We start from the raw sequence: 17,993 nt of genomic DNA, 5'->3' as shown, positions 1-17,993 counted from the left end.
GATATAAATAAAATTGGAAAGTTTGTTGGATGTATGTGCTCCTGAAGTAGTGATTTCTTGCTCAGTCTGAGAGAAAATTAGCTACATTCCTGTTGAAGACACTACAGGTGAAATGGGGGAAACAATAATTTACAGACTCAAATAGACTAAGCAGTAAAATAAACACCAACATGTGTATTTTGGATGTATTCTTTCCACAGGTTGAAAAGCAAAAAAGCCTAAAATCTCAAAATGGACCAGGGCGTTTAAACAATGTTTTTGCCTTCATCAAGGAAAACAGCTACTGAAAGCTGAGATAAAGGTTGAATAAACTCAAATAAGGTTAGTAAACAAACCTCAAGTCGGTTAATGAGGCTCCCCTCAACGTGATACCAACGTATTCTGTAACCAAGAGCAGGGATCTGGCTTAAATCCAACCTCTCAATTCAATATTAATCTGCTATAAATAGCCCTAATGAGTCTTTGATTTGGCCCTGACCGCTACCATGCGGTGTGCCAGTGTCAACATGAGTGGGAATAGTCTTCCACAGCCTCAGTCTTTACATTACGTGTATTTCTGCCAGACCAGCTTGCATGTCACATGGGATTTTTTTCTATTGAAGCCAATCATTATTTTCCATGAAAACGTTGCAAAAGTGCCACAGCAGGTCTTACAAATATCATCACTTTAATATGAATGAGACATTACTTATGAATAATTAAATACATGTGAAAAAGCTAACATCTTTTTCTGTGTTCTCAAAAAATCTCAAAAAGTTTAGGCAACAAAATGACTTCATAATTATTTCATGATTTTCTCCTAAATAATCGTCAGGTTGTGAAGAAGGAACCAAGGTGGACGCTGGATCTGGACCGGCAGCGGCGATGCCGATCGGGGCGGCGAGTGCTCCTCTGCAGGAATACTTTAAGTGCTCCCGTTGTTGAGGAAAAGCTCTCCAAATATTCCCCCAGCCATGGGGGTTTGCACAGTATCTGTTTCTTATGGTAATTCTTCCAGTCAACCAGCCTCCGGTTACCATGGCGATCGCTCGCTCTCTGCAGCATTAGCTGGTTGGAGAAGTTGAGGTAACGGTGATCCGCTGAATCTGCAGATGACTTAACCCGCGCGTGCTAACTGGCGGTGGCGTGTTAGGCCAGAAGCACAACGTGGCACATTGGAAGTAAGCTTTATTTTGTTGTTTTCGCTATCTGGACAAGGGGCTAATGTGTGAATGGTGCCTTTCATGTTCAAAAGGACACAATGCCTGCTTGTCCTTGTTAGCGCTTATGTTAAGAGACGTCCATTAAGTCAGACAAGCAGCTCTACTGTTTAGCGGGTCCAGGACCCATGTCTCTAAAGAAAAGAAGGAGGAAAAGCTCCACTGGTTCAGTGCTTTTTCACAAACTGCAGAGCACAGCAATAACTTACTCATCTGCAGTGTCACATTCAAACCTAATTTTGAAAGATCTGCTGACACAGGCTAATTCCTACATCACAAAGCTCTGGTTCACTGTCAAGAGAGAAGAAAAAAAGGCTTTTCATTTTGGTCTTATTTTCTTGATTCTTTTCTGATTTATTACTCAATTCACTTGCTTTTATATAATAATATATCTTTATTCAGTTGTTTTATTACATACTTGAGTACAATTTTTGAGGTTTAGTCAACTTGAGTATTTCCATTTTCAGCCACTTGACTGAAAAAACTGAATATAAAGCTGCGGCGCAAGGACATGTCAGTTAAATTCATTTTTCAAAAGCTTTTTGTTATGCAATTCATGTTTAAATGCAGCCCTTATTTCACTTTTAATGAGAGCAGAACATGTATTTATTCATTATTGGAGCACGTATTATATATAATTCATCCGGTTCAATGTAAAAACTGATGAATCTTCTTTCGATGTTATTCAATTGACCTTTCTTTATTTGATTTGAAGGTCAGTTGTTGACGACATAATGGACGTTGATACAATTGCTGGGCTCCTTCAATATGTATGGCACTAAATCATGGCACAACTTAAACATTACTGTGATGTTCTGGACCTTTGCATGAGGACATTCTTTGACCATAACCATTCATCTTTCCCAAACTGTATCCATACTGTAGAAAGTCATTGTTATCCAGATTAAACTAATCAGGCTGTTTCAAAAATTAATTCAGTGTAATATTGTTTATGAGCCATGTAATCAATATAAATCCCAGGCGACTGTGGCTCAATGGTTAGCAGAACCGTTCTTTGATCAGAAGATCGGCGGTTTGAGACCCAGCTCCGCTAGTCCATGTTGATGTGTCCTTGAGCAAGATACTTTACTGAGTTGCTCCTTATTGCTGTGTCTACAGTGTGTATATGCAAGTAGCTTTAGGATAAAAGCGTCAGCTAAATGTAATGAAATACATACATGAGCAACTTAACCTTGAGCCAGGACAGATGACACAATCTAGAGAGCGACAAAGATGGTGCAGTGTGGAGGTCGTGTCAAACCAAGATGGGGTGGGACAATCTCCCAAATATCCCAGCAAAAAAAAAATCCCGTATCTGTTGCAGATCTGCAAACAGTTTATCTAATAATTTCATTCGGGCCTAATGCAGCGATTGGACGAGCTACCCATGTTCATCCATCCTGAACATGTTGAGGGGGGGAGGGGCGTGGCTTCAGACGCAGGCCTGAAGGGGCGGGCTGTCAGCGTTGCCGATTTGGCGAATTTCTTGCTGGGCTCGGTTTTTCATTTGGTTGGATTTTTTTTTTATCTAACGTGCTCTCGCTGGTTTCTCAACTCTTACTAACCCTGCCTTTAATTTATTTATCGTGAATCTTCCGTAGGAAAGTAACGCCACTTCCTGTCCATATCTAAACACAATCTTGTTTATCAACCTGAACAGGTTTTGCCCCGGAGGGGCTTGCTTGGGTAACAAAAATACCTTTTCTTGAGATGAGGAAACTTTTTTTCGTCTCCAAAAGGCCAAAGAATATTGCAATTGCTGAATTTGTAACAGCCAACGTCTCTTAATAACAGCCTTCCTGATGAAGACAGGTCTGAAGAGATTGCTTCTGATTGCAGCGAACGACCGCATAAGAGGATTGTAGAGTAAGCCCAAAGTAAACTGCATATTGTTTTTAATCCATAGGTAAGCTTTCGATTTAGCTTTCCGTGATGAAAATTGTTTTAAAAAAAAATTGTTGTTATTTTCACCTACGTGCATCATGACAAAAGTGCTTTGTATACAGTCAAAGGAACCCACTCCCTTCAACCAACCGCTGCACCCTCAACTCACATATAGCAAACACAGACAGACGCACAAGGAATCATGTAACCGCCAATTTCATGCCGTTGTGATTCTCCAGCGGTGGGTTAAAAGGCTCGGCGTAATCCAGCCCCGGTTTGTCTGAAGTGGCACGTTTGTACCGCGCGCCAAGCATTTGAAGGACTGTGAATGCGACCGCTGTGGGATGATTCTGAACCAGTTATTGGAGTTTCAGCGGCATAATAACAAAGACCTTTTTCTGTTCTTTCCTTCTTTTTTTGCCCTAATCAACTTTACGGCCCACACAGCCTCTGTGCTCCCCTCCACCCCCCCTCATGCAGAGGGCCAAAGCCTTGCTGTAGTTTGGCAACGGGGAAGAAGTCTCAAGATTCAAACAGTGAGATCTTTCTCTTGATCAGGCCCCTCAGCCGCCACCCCCTCCGCCACCGCTGCACCTGCTAGTCACAGCTCCTGATGTATGTTCTCTCTCTCTTTCAATCTCTCTCTCTCTCTCTCTTTCTTTCTCTCTCGCTCTGTGCTTTCACTGACTGTCTTTCTTCTTCCCCCCCCCCCCCCCCCTTATCCATGCTTTCCACCGCTTTTGATTATCGGTAGCGACCCAGAACTCATGCGGGCAAATCTATTGGAATTCACGGAAATCTATTTTGTCTCTCTCTCTCTCTCTCTCTCCCCAAGTCTCTTCCTCTCCCCTTTGATCACGAACACTGGATCCTTGCATAATCCGGGAGAGAGTGGAGCCACTCGCTCATTTGCTCTGTTTATCACTGTATAATGCATTGTGGGGGCGCTTTCACAATTTTGCGTTAAGAGTCGTTCTCACAGACTCAAGGAAGTTTTTTGGTCGAGTCTTGAGGCTCAATTAGGGCTAAAATGCTGGTAAAGTAATTGGGAGGACATAATGGGACATTAGGGATCCCTACAGGGAACTTCTCTGTAGCTCACTCTGACAGCGAGGTCGGAGGTCCCCCTAAGGTGCAGAACAGTGCAGATAAACATTCAAGGACACCGCAGAAGGTTTTTCACCTGAGCCCTGAGTTTGAAGGACAGTTTGTCCAAGAGCAAAGCCACCCTACTGCATGTAATGAATTATTCAAATCAATCGCTAAGGCTACGTATTACTCTGTATTTTTCGAACTGTCGACAAATCCCATTGAAAGACCACCTCTATTTTCAATGCTTTTCAACTTTTCTACCTACTCTGTGACATCCAGTCCCAAGCCCATTTGTTCCTACTGAGGACAGCATGAAGCGGAGAGAGACCCAGGAGGATTGGCCCCTGGAGGTAGCTGTAGTGTCCCCTCGATGAGGCAAAGCTCCTTCCTCCAGGCTAAAAGATGTTTAACACCAAAGCATAGATTTCCATCTGAAGAAATGACAGGAAATGTATACAAACTGATTTAATAGGTTCTTAAGAAGGCTTCCACACCCCCGTGGAACCTTCATTCATTGGATTCCCCCCCTGTCATTCTGCATGATAATTAGCCATGCCGTTAGCTGATATGCACTCACTACGTTGTTTTAGTCACGCAACGAAGCTAGCTAGCAACTAATGTTAGCATTAGCATCACATTTGGGGTGTGATTAGTTACGTGTTGTGTAGTTATTCATGTTAGCCCCTTAGACATTCGCTTTCTGCAGCCCGTGGTCAGCACATTGCAGAGCTGCCAACTTTTCAAAAAACCCTGGCGTGAGATTTTGTCGACGGGGGGTTTGAGAGGACGACGACAAATACGCTCCGCCGTACAGCTGTGTGGCGGGAGAGCGTGACTTAAGACCGAAATGAGTGACAGTCACGCTCAATGCGTGACACTTGAGAGCCCCGATACCTTCGTCTCTCTGCACCTCCTGAGTTTCTACCGTGACTGTGTCTGTTAGAGGTAAATAAGATGTCCGTGCAGCAAATAGGTTTACAGATGCGCTCCTTAGCGCCTTCTATCGTCGGGGAGTTTGAAAAGGAACGAACACGCCTCAGAATTTTTTTTTTGCCGTGAGATATTGGTTGTGTGGCGTGTGAGCGCGTGAAAACATGAAAAAGCGTGTGTCACATGGCGGAACCGTGACAGTTGGTAGCTCTGACATTGCTCAGATGGCTACATTATGTTTTCCTTGAACATCTGGACGCTATACTTTTGAGCAAATGTTACTCACACTGATGTACGTATTGTATCCGATATTTAAACTATATTTTGTAATCGTGGTAACAAAGGAACATGTCACTGGGTGTAACATAGTGTGTATAAAACATTTTGGACAGCAATGGAGCGCTCTGGCAGAGGAGAGTAAGATACATCCGGCTTTGAATACAAGGACCAAACTTGTTGTGGGAATCAAATTGTTGTTACTTTTGGTCTTTTTATGGGATTTGTTGACTTTAAGAAAAATGTAGAACATCACCAGCCTTATCCTTTAAACCGCACAAAGAAATACCATTTCACTTCATGCTGACACAGGGAAAATCTTCCCAATGATTATTTGAGCTTTTCTCTGAGACCTTAAGGCAAATGTACCAGAAAAGTTTCACTGTGTCCTTATCTTTGCTGTCACTTAGTTCTTTTGGACTGTCCAACAGTACAAAATAAAAATAAAAAAAGGGCAAGCACATTCAAAAACTTTACAAGTGCGCTTGATCTTATTTGAATACTGATGAATTTTCCACCACGAGTGTCTTAAAGAACCACCATCAATAATGAATGAGTGGTAGTCTGGGCACTGTTTGCTCCACTTATTCTCTTCAATCACAGTTAACTTTTTAATATTTCTCTGCGGGTGGCCGAGGCCAATCCTCTCTTGGTCTTGTTTTTTATTTATTTTCAGCTTGGATCCCAAACATTGCCCTATTTTGGACTTTAAAAATACTTCTGATGAGGAAAAACAGAATGAGAGAGAGAGGAATGGCGGTCAGTAAGAGACCACAGAGCTGCTTAAATATTAAATGGATGGACGGTGGTGACACAGAAAACACAATCTTCTTTTCCTACAGCTTTGCATCCAAATGGCAATTGTCTGGTCAACAAAACAGTCATGGGATTTAGACTCTTAAAGCCCTAAGCATATCTGAGTCTCAATGAGATTCCAATAGAGTTCTGCTCTGTTTGTGCTTGTTGTCTGTTTTCTTGATGTCTTCATCATAATCAACATACAAGCAGAAAGTCTAGTTTGACTTAAGTTCTGAAGCTGCACCAATTAATATGTCTGTATCAACAATGGATCAATATAGTATGTGTAATGGGACAGCCTGTTCTCCTAAAAATCACATCCCACAACAAAAGTGCAGCATTCATACCTTTTTTTTTGAGGGGATTTCTTCTGTAATACAATTGTTTTTTTAAAGTATCACCATTATGCTTCTATGTTGGTTAGTGCTTCGGTTCGGATTGAAATGCCTCCAACAACTGGGAAATTGATTACCATTTAAATGTTGTGCAGATGTTGATGTTTTCCTCAGGATGTAAAGGACATTCTGCCCAAAAAACTCCTGCCCAAATGACCGACCACTTAGCATTTCAATTCAAATCAATGCGGTGCACAAACCAACAAACATTACATGATATTACATTGCATTAATTTAGCTGACACTTTTATCCAAAGTGACTTACAATAAATGCATTCAACCGTGAGTACAAACTCAGAACAACAAGAATACGAAAAGTACAATTTTCTCAATCAAGTCAAACTACAAAGTGCTATAAGTGACATTTAAGTGCTACGACTGTGCTACCTTCCTTATTCAAGGGGCAGTCAGAAACATAGAAACAGTGGCGATATTTTAAAAAACAATTGTAATCATCCAGAGGAAATCCCCTCAAAAATGTATTAACGATGCACTTTTGTTGAGTCCTTATATTGATATAGACATATTGATTGGCGCAGCTTCAGAACTTAAGTCAAACTAGACTTTCTGCTTGTATGTCGATTTTGATGAAGACATCAAGAAAACAGACAAGCACAAACAGAGCAGAACTCTATTGGAATCTCATTGACACTCAAATATGCTGAAATATGCATTTAAATCTAAATATAATCGACTTTCAGGACTAGAAAAATTAGTTTTTTTCTCTCGGAGTATTGGTTAAAAAATCATTGCCACATCCAGATGAAGAGCGCTGAACTTCAGGATCGCCATTTCCCAAAGCTGACATCCTTCCACATTTGTGACATCACAGAGCATTGCAGGTTTTAAGCTGCGTTTTTTTTTTTTTACTGCGTGGCCTTTAAACGCTCAAACCAATCAGCGCCCGAGTCAGGACAGGGACCCTGGGAGCAGTTAACACCGCTACAGAAGCTCAGCGAAAAACATCTGGATGTGACTTGACTTCAGCTCCTTTTAATATGCCGTACATGATTGCATGCTCCACAACCATCCTGAATACAATAAAAAAAAAACTGACAGCAGCGATCAAGATACATGGTCATGACGCTTGGTCTCGCTCATGTCTAGATCTGTTTGCTCCATGAGTAATACTAACGGAGAGAAAGAAAGGGATCACGCACTGGGTTCCTCACATGCGATATGTTTCATTTTGAAGCAGTTTATGTTCGTGTCCTGTCTCTGGTCATTCACATCCTTTATGTCTGGGAAAAAAAGAGAAGATAGCACATCATCAACAGAGGCGATCGTGTCATGTATTGCTCATACTCCTCCGTGGGATCACATGCTGGAACTCTTATCAGTCCCTTTTACAGCGTGTATCCTGGAGGAGAGCTTAATACATCCTCTGGGCTCGAAAGACTCATCCGGGATGAAGGGATATGACCCGGCCGTGCTAATGCTCCTGCTTATTCCCTCGCTCGGGTTTCCCAGCGTCCCCCCACTCCTCTCCTCTTCCATGTCCCCGGCATATGTGTGAGTGTTTCCCTGTCCTGGGCCCAGTCTACCTCCACCTGCCTGCAATCGGCTCTTCAATCCCTCGTGCTCACACACCTGCCAGATACTTAATAAGATAATGCCTTGTTTGCAGAGGAGAACATAACATTTCATAATATCTGTAACCCCAAAAAATCTATGGCCTTAATGTAAATTATAATGCTGTGATGATATCCGTTGCTATTCACCTGGGGTTATCTGCCCTTGTGTGCATACTGATCGTCAGCAGTAACAAAGGAGCCGCAATGCTTTCTGTCGAGCTCAGCATGTGCTAAGCACGTGATAGGTTGTGCTTTCAGTAGGTAGTAAAATGGCCCTCAATTCTCGACAGAATACATTTTTATTGCCTTTTTCCCTTGTTGAGCTACCGATGATGCCTCAGTCAGTGCGTTTACATGATGGTATTAATTCGAATCATGTTTTAGTCAGACTATGCTCTCTTTCGGGGCAACTGCTATTATCATAATATACATGGCAGTGAATAAATCGAATCATTGGCCGAAAGCATGTCATATCCAATACGATAGGTGGCGCTGTTTTCATTACATCTGGTGGTGATACAGCCATCTTCGCTTGACCTCTTCAGTCTTCATAATGGAGAGAACCCCGCTAGCTTCGGTGGTTGTCTGGGAGCTAGCGGAGAGCAAACAGGGAACTAGCAGTAGCGCTAGCTGGCTACAGCAGGGAGCTAGCGGGGACACCCACCGAAGGTAGTATTGTCTTGTAACCCGACTTTTACGTTTGTTTGTTTCTGCCGGCCGGCTCCCGGCAGTGACAATTTATCGTCTCTTTCGACATCCGGGTCACGACCTGGGAGGGAAGGAAGGAGGGAGGAGGCGGGATCTTGAGCATGCGCAGAGGCGCATAGTCCAGTTCCTAATCCAATTCACCGTTTACATGCCGCAATGTCCGAATTATCAACCGAGTTCGATCGAGTTATCCAGGGGTGTTAATCGGATTGTAGTCGGACCGCAATGATTCGAATAAAAGGTGTTTACATGAAAGGGATAATTGGATTTCAATCCGATTAAGCCAGTAATTCGAATACATGTAACCACACTAAGTAGTGTCAACGTGGAGATGATATGCAAATGTTTGCGAGAGGGCATGTGTACAATTCACTTAGAGCACTAGTTCTCTAATTCACCCCAGGCTCGTGAGATTTGTAAAACATATATTTAAAATGTGTATTCAAAAATCCTTTGAAAATAGTGATTTAATAAATATTCAATAAAATATAAGTTCATAAACAGATTCTTATATCAGGGTTCTTACACATTTTGACCAATGGATTTCCATGACTTTAAACCAAATTTCATGACCAGAAATTTAGTGAAATCTCGGGATATACACATGGAAAATTGAGAAAATGTAGTATTAAAACGAACAATGAGAATTACAAAGCATACAGTATAGCATAAATTACACAAATGAATGATAGGCATACGTATAAAATTACAAAGGCCCTTTGTGTCAACACTTTGGACAACGTGAGACTCTTGAAGTGGGGCGCGAGCCCAAACGAGCAGAGATACGAGCATTCGCTTTCGCCACAAGCAAATTGTGCCGCGATCTGGCTATCGGGGAACATCCGGCGAAAGAGCAGACTGACATCTTTGGATGATTTAAAAGAAAAATGTGAATTGGCAACCTTCAGTGCCCACATTACCTCCGCAGTGAGAACGTCATTTTTCGTCACAGCGCCATCGGTTAACGCCATCTGCTTGTTGGCTGAAGCAAGTAGCGCGCTCGGCGTAGCAGTTGCCGTGGCCGCTGTGGCGAGAAGGCCGGAGATAGGGGTCACTGTAGCTCCGCTAGCAGCAGCGCTCCAATTTTGGCTCCCCTTGGTATGGCTGGTTAATGTCGCCTCCCCTATGTTCGAAATTTCAAACGATTTGCCTCCACACAACCTGCATTTTACTCTTTGTCGGTTGTAAAACATGCTTTGTATTTATCCATATTAGGGCCGCAAATAACGATTATTTTATTAATGGATTAATCGGTCGATTTATTTTTTTGATTAATCAGATAAAAAAATAATAACTTTAAAGCAATAATTTGCAACCTTTTTTTTACATAAACAAAACTTACAGTGCACATTCACAGTGCAAAAATATTAACATTAAAGTATTTATGAAAAATAAAGAAGTACAAAATTTAGAAAACTTAACAGGATTTGTCAGAACTTGTTCTCTACACTCACAGACATGCACACTCAAACTGACACTTACACTGACACACACACATGCACAGACACACACACTCAGACATGCACACTCACAAACACACACACATGCACAGACACACACACACACACACACTCACAGACGTACACACTCAGAACTAAGAGAACAAGAGATGATATTCCAGAAGTAACCACTCAATGTTTCAACGGATAATTTACAGACTGCACTTTACCTGAACAAAGGTTGTTCATTAGATATGGAATCCCAGCAACACTTCCTCTGCATGAAGCCACATTATATCGGACTGTTGAACGCAGGTCTGCGTTCTGCACCTCAGAGGAGATGTTTACGTGTTGCTTCTCTTGAAGACTCCGCGGTATTTTAAAACGAAGACGTTGTCTAACCCAACAGTGCGGCTCAAACACGGTGAATGAAGGACTAACTAGTGAGCTAACGACAACGGTTAGCCTAGCTGTTAAGTTATTGTACTTCTGGACCTCCTGTCTGCAGCGCTGCACTCCACTCAACTGTTTTGTTCAATACTCAAACATCTCCGCGACTTATTGAGTGGCGTAATAATCGCGCGACACAACGAATCAACAATGAAATACGTTGCCAACTTTTTTAATAATCGATTTTCATCAATTTTATCGATTTGTTGTTGCAGCCCTAATCCATATGTAGCCAAGCATTGTTGAAGCGACACTTCCCTGGCATAGTAAATTATACCGCTCACGAACCGAGCTACTGTTGCTACAGAAGGTAGCTCAGGGAAGCGGACGGCGTGTCACGTGTTAAGGTGCGTTCATTCGCAGCGCGAATAATTCACTCTGCAAGTATGACAGCGTATGCCTGCTTATATCTTTCTTTTAAAAGCATATTACATTATTTAAAAGTCAGCGTAAATCAACGACATTAACATATGAATATAACACATTTCCATGACTTTTTCTATGACTTTTGGGATTTTATTTTTTCCATGACTTTTCCAGGCCTGGAAATTAGCATTTTGAAATTCAATGACTTTTCCAGGTTTTTCATGACCGTACGAACCCTGTTAAATATATTAAATCAGACACTGATGGCACAGCCCTGTGTATCTATTTTAAACCCAGAATGCTTTGCGCTGCATGGTTCGGGGGTACTTGGCTGAAAAGATATTTAACTTGTGGGTACATCACTGATAAAAGGTTGACAACCACTGACTGAGGCTTTTTGTTGGTGATGAACCCACAGGGCATCCCGGGTGCACGTCCTGTTGGTAATCTATGCGTAGCCATTACTGAGCCATTTGGACAGTTTATCGATCAATTACAGTACAACGGGGTCATCAATTACCACACAGCCAATGCTCAGGGTTGTATACAAAAAAATAAAAAAGAACACGTGATTGATCATGTGTGAGAAACAAGGAGCGTTTGTTTTCAATGCCGTGATAGCCCCGTCCGTGTAGAACACACACATACACTCTCTCGCTCACTCTGCCTCTCTTTCTCGCTGATCCAGCCGGGCTGTGAGACCGAAGCAGCCCTGCGAGAGAAACAGCGAAAGTGGGTGGGGGGAGCGAGAGAAGGATACCGGAGCGACGGAGATGGCGAGTGTCAACATGGGGCCGAGACCGCTGCCGCTGCCGCTGCTGCTGCTGGAGCTCGCGTGGGTCCTCCTGGCCGTCCTCGCGCCCGGCGTCCGAGGTCTAACCGGCGACGAGGACCAGAGCCAGGACACCGAGTGCAAGATGAAGAGCGTCACCGTGTCGGCGCTGCCGTTTTTGAGGGAGAACGACCTGAGCATCATGCACAGTCCGTCGGCCTCCGAACCCAAACTGCTGTTCTCCGTGCGGAACGAATTTCCCGGAGACATCGTGGTGGTGGACGACCTGGAGAACACCGAGCTCCCGTTTTTCGTCCTCGGTGAGTGCCCTGAAACACGATGCAGTCTCCGCCGCTCATTAGCCGCCAATTGAGCTGGTTGAACCCCCATTCCTCCGCTCACGCTTAATGTTTTACACCGGAGGACCTGTCTTGTTAGCTTAGGCCTGGTCCTACACCGTGTTTCAACTGCTTCGAAAGACTCTTTCAGCTATATAACATTCATCATTGATAACTAACGCCATTAGGTAGCGTGTATGTGTCATAATTACGTCACTCAACGGATGGTAATTAAGTTCAGCCAACATTATTGATGTTGCCGCGGTGAGCTAAATCACATAGCACACTTCCCATTGCAATAATAGGCCGCGTAGCAATCTAATGCTAACAGCATATATATATATATATATATATATATATATATATATATATATATATATATATATATATATATATATATATTCCATTGAGCTATTACCCACATTTGCGTCTATAGCGCCCCTTTCATGCCTTGCAGGTTCCCTTAACGCTAACTTGCGCGCATGGCTCGGTTTGCTATATGTGTCGGCAACTACACACACAGGCGCGTGCACACTAGAAGCAGGTATGCAGGCAAACTCCAGTTACTTTAGCGCAACTTTAAACGCGTCTCCATGTGTCCCTGTTGTTACGTGGTCCCTTCAGGGACGTCAGCGACCGTCCTGTGTGTTTTAGTAAGTGAGGCTGACGCGGCAGTCCACACCGTCCTGTCACTTTTACCGGCTTTAATGAAACCAAAGTTTGACACCAAGTCTACTTTTAGCGGGTGTTCATTTGTGTTCGAGTCGCCGTAAGTTTGGCAGAGGACAAAAAAGTTTGCATTGTGGGCGGCCGCTGTCCGTGGTTCTGAACGGCCGCTGCTGCTGTCAGGGTCTCCTCTCCCCCTACTAATGAGAGCCCGGGGCACACTGGTTGACTGTTTGGTTCGCAATATTACATTTGCACACTTAGTTTTGTCAACTATGTGTCCCTTTTGTGATTATTTAGTTGTTGTTACCGCTGGCCCCAGTGCAGTTATTTAGTCTTATTGGCCCCAAGGCAGCAATCAACGTGTGGTGTGTTTGCTGTTAAAAAAGGCATTGAGCCATCTCATCTGTCTATATGTCTTTGCTGACACTTTTCAAGGTAGTTGGTTGTTTTTAGAATGCCTTTTTTTAATTCATCCTACATCCAAACCGCTTATCCTGTTTAGGGTCGCAGGACGCTGGAGCTGATTCCAGCTGGAAATGGGCGAAAGCAGGGTACACCCTGGACATGTCCCCAGTCTATCAAAGGGCAGACATAGAGACAGACAACCATTACATTCACACCTATGGGCAATTTAGAGTCCAAGTAACCTCAGCTGCATGTCTTTGGACTGTAGGAGGAAGCCGTAAAAACCCGGAGGGAACACACGCTGACACGAGGAGAACATGCAAACTCCACACAGAAGGACCTGCCAGACCAGTATCCAAACCCCAGCCCGTCCTGACAGTCGCCACTACACCAACCTGCAGCCATTTTTTCTATTTTTATTTTGACATGGATTCTATGACAGTTTACCGTTTTCTCTCTCGTGAAAGTTGTGAGTGAGGAAATGAGCAGCAGATCGTGACATAGGTTTTTTTTAAATGGGAAGGAGAAAAGGGGGTGACATGCAACTGGATTTGAACTGATTACATGTCCAGCATCCTAATCCCCTAGACGGCTTTGACAATCACGGACATTTTTCCACCAGCATAAAGTATTACAAATTCAATACTTGAAGCATTAAAATGGACTCAGAAGAGTCCATTTCATACCCGCTGAGCTTTAAATCACCCGCATTCAGGTTTTTTTTGTTTGTTGTTCATCCGGCTTAAAAAACACATGCAGACAACAATTTATTTTTCCTTTTGATTAATCTAGTAATGGTTCAAACTCCAACGTATCTGAAGGTAGTGAAAAATGTCTAACAGTTTTTTCAGATACCAAGTTTAGGTCTTTAGATGACTTACTTTTATTGGCAAAAGAGTGAGTCTTCTCATCTCTATTAAGAGTTGCACAGAAAATGGTGGCAGGTTAAGAGAGTAAGTTTAAAGATTGAAAAGATTAAACATGACAGTTTGCTTTAGTTGTTGATTTCCGCAAATAAATATAACAATGTGTGTATGGGCAAGTAGATTAGTCCATTGACATTTTCTTGACCTACCTTAAACCTTTTGTTACTTGATGCTGCAGACACATTTAGTACTGATCTTGATATTATTATAATTTAACAGCTGTATATCTGTATGGATGTGATATGATTGCTATCATCGTTTCTACGGCCTGGCTCAGTTTAAACCCTTTGTAAAACCCAAACAAATACATACAGGGAATACATGCCATATAACTTATTTTGTTATCATCTAGTTTGACAGAGTGTTGACAGACATTTTGCTAGCTCATACTGAGCATGTGCAGCTCTCCACAGAGACAAGACTGAGGGATATCCAGCAGTAGACACTGGAGAAGTATCACTTATTGCATGTTTTGCAAACACAACTTACTTTATTTTTTTGTATTCGTCTGTACTTCAGGAAGCACTGCAGTGTGTATATAATATGATTCCTATGTGTGCTTTAATTGACAGACATATGTATTCTGAGGATCTTTGCAGTACTATTGAGTGTTTATGCCCCAAGACTCGTTTGAATAGTTCCTTTTAAAAGGCAGTTAATTCACGACGGGGTGGAGGGGAATAAGTGGAGGTAAGCACACCGCAGAAGCGATCTCCCAGATCTGGCATTGTGAATTAGCAACTCTGAATAACTGTCTGACATTACTTAATGTAGCACTCTACTCCAGGACAAACACTTTTTAACCAAGAGTCACATCGAGGGCGGCCCGACACAGTCCGTGCTGCAGGTTTAGTGTCGCTGCGACCCGAGCATGAACACTGGAGCAGCTGCAGCCTTTCATTTATCTATTTCTTTTTGTCTATTGCTTCATTTCCTCTGCTGTCTAATGGAACCTCTTCCGTGAAACACAGGGCTGCTAGCTTTAAATCGCCGAAAAACTAGAACTTCCATGCGACGCCTGAACTTCTTCTGTGGAAAACAGAATCAATTCAACATTGAGCGTCCGTATCGATGACGAGCAGCGACTGCATCCAAACCGGTGTTTCAGCGGCACTGTGGTGAGACGCCCGTTGTTCATTGTAAGCATCAAACACCCGGCCTCTTTGGTCCTCCAGCAATGGTCACCTGGCACATTTTGCCAGGTGCTTGGCAACCGTGTGGCCAACATAAACACACAGCTTGTGGCAGGCCAAGTCGGCAGGATTAGATTTTGAAGCACTTTGCTGTATTTGTTTGAAACTTACTGGAAACGGCACATATCTTTATCAAAGTTGTTGCCACGTCTACGAATGGTTATGCAATGTAATGCTGAAATTAAAGGATATTCCACTCAAAATTCCACTTAAAATCCATCATTTATTCAATACTCACCGTGTTCAGTAGGGGGGAAACAGTGTCCTGGACTGTTTGGTCATTATTCAGAGGTAGAGAGGCACCAATTGCAATTTTGCTGGTTGATTTTCTTCCAATAATTTCACCAAACTATCCTCAAAGAGTTTCTTTTTCGTATTAATTTAATTGCTTTGACAAAAATAGTTATTGTCATTAGTTATAATGATGTGACATTAGCTTCTTACAGTAAAGGGTAAGAAGTTAAACAAGTCATAATTCCCATTCTGATGTCTTTTGTGTGGCTGTGAAAACATTAAAACAAGGATTTATTGAAGTTTATTACATTGAAACAAGATGATACTGTTTTTAGTCAAAGTGACCTCCGTTATTGTTAAACATCACTGTTGAAAAGCTCTATGAAAGTCCTCATGACTAAAAAATATATATATATCAAAGTGGGAATTGCACAAAGAAAGGCATTGTGTCTGTGGATTGCTGTCAATTCAACACATTGTAGTCACAAATGAAAGATTTTTGTACTATACAATTAGCATAGCGTCCGTTATCTGATCAATGAAGCACTGTCCTTCATCCAATTTACTGGTTATTGCTCCTGAGACTCTAACGCAGACGGTCAGACTCTCTTTTGAAGAAAAACATAGAATTCAACTATAATTTGCTCAAAGTGCATCGTCCTCTCTCCATGTGCACATTGTTTTGTGGTTTCCTACCTTCACATTGTCCTTTTTAGTTTTTCTTGTTAGTGTTCCAATATGCAACAGCTGGCGGAAGGCATCAAAAGATCTGCGGAAAGTTCTCTGAACGCTCCTGGAGCCTAATCCGCTTCATCGTCCGACCATATGCTCGACGTACGCCAACACACCCGCTCACTGCTTCCCGTTGCAGCGTTCGTTCACATTTTGGGACAAACATTAGCCAGTGTAACGTACAGTGTGGAGAATATACACGGTAAGTGGAGTAACGTGTGCTTTCAGACTTTGTTAGTGCGCATTTTAATACTTTCTTTGGCAACTGACAGGTCTGCAGCCTTCCTTTCTGGAGCATTTGACAGTAAAATGACTGAGCATCACTTTATGCAGGTTTTAACCTCGGACCCTGACCACTTCAATCAGTTTAATACACAGCAGCTGTGTGTGTTCGCTCCTCTATCTTGTCTCATTGGGACACCTCGTCCTCGGCTAACCCCTGGTAATTATTTGTAAGTGTTTGAAGACCTCAGAGAGACATAGAGCAGACATTTTCGTTTTTTTTTATAAATGAACAGTCTCAATGTTCTAGTTGAAGGCAGAGGCATAACGCTGTTAAGCCGAGGAGGAGGAGAAGGGGAGGAGGAGCCTTGTCATGAGGCACACTGAGATTCTTTTATTTTCCTTAGTCCATCAACCTCTCTTGAAGTAGCATCATTTCAAAAGTGTATCTCCTCTACAACGTATATGTGCGAGTTATGGGTTGGGTACCATTTAAATGCCCCCCCATACCTTTTATCGTGGCTCGCATTTTTTCTCGACAAATTGCTTCTCTGTGAGGCATCTTAGAAGCAATTTGAAAAGGGGGATACTCTGTGACTGACAGTAAATTTTAGCCGCAGGACCCGCAGCCACTCGTTAGTGTTAGAGAAGCCCAGCCGCCTTATTAGGAATTTACCCTTTTCGGTGTTATGCCATAAAGTGTGCGGGAGGTGAGGTAATAAAGTCGCCCTCGGGGACGACTGGAGCCGTATTTGCTCTGGCAGTGATTTGTACATCTGGGCCCGGAGGCTCAGAAAGTAGTTGGCCCTTTTACCTGCTTCCTGTTCACTCAGCTTTCTCCAACAATAATTTGGCTGGTACAATTCCGGTCCACTCTCGAGGAAGTTTTGCATTGTTGCATTAAATGCTGTTGCTGTTTGACTTTAGGTGTCACCTTGGGGGTCCAAATCACTTCCTTAAAACTGGTATTTCTCTACATTTTCAAACAACAGTAAAGATGGCGGGACATCGAGAGCTGCAAGTTGTGTCACCTTCTAATAGGTGGCACGCAGAGGGAATTGCTGTTGGCCCGGGGTTGCAGCGGATCACGTGACGGCTTTGAGTCACGGATCGAATCAGCAGGAAAAAACGGAACAAATAAAACTTTTCGAGATGGCTTGTTTACAGTCAATCAACGATTCAGAACATTGGAATACGTACAGATTAAAAACAAAGATTCCCACAGTTGAGAAGCTGGAAACATTGCTTTTCTTCCATTTAAGTAATTGAATAATTGCCTCATCATTTCCGCTCTGAATATGAACATTCAATACTTACAGTGACAATTCATGCTTCACCACGCTCAATCAGAGAGATACCTATGGAACCCCACCCCACCAAAAAATAGTTAT

At 42.6% G+C, this 17,993-nt stretch overlaps 1 protein-coding gene across 10 annotated transcripts in view; it reads left to right on the top strand.

Annotated features, from left to right (window-relative positions):
- Positions 1 to 1,141: 1,141 nt before the first annotated feature.
- astn1 (astrotactin 1) overlaps positions 1,142 to 17,993 on the top strand; it is a 356,366-nt gene continuing 339,514 nt past the window's right edge. For 9 of the 10 annotated variants that reach the window (XM_068600673.1, XM_068600641.1, XM_068600665.1 and 6 more), the window contains exon 1: positions 11,738 to 12,203. In XM_068600673.1, coding sequence (XP_068456774.1) covers positions 11,885 to 12,203 — 319 coding nt within the window. In that variant the 5' untranslated portion in view covers positions 11,738 to 11,884. Of the gene's footprint in view, positions 1,161 to 11,737; positions 12,204 to 17,993 lie in introns of those variants that run through there. The other variant, XM_068600596.1, reaches the window with a different exon arrangement.

This window comes from Clinocottus analis, unplaced genomic scaffold, assembly GCF_023055335.1.
Source record: "Clinocottus analis isolate CAN_PGR_092001 unplaced genomic scaffold, fCliAna1.0.p SCAF_11, whole genome shotgun sequence".
NCBI classification, from domain to species: Eukaryota; Metazoa; Chordata; class Actinopteri; order Perciformes; family Cottidae; genus Clinocottus; species Clinocottus analis.
Note: the sequence above shows the minus strand (reverse complement) of the source record. Positions and strands in the feature narration are given on the sequence as shown.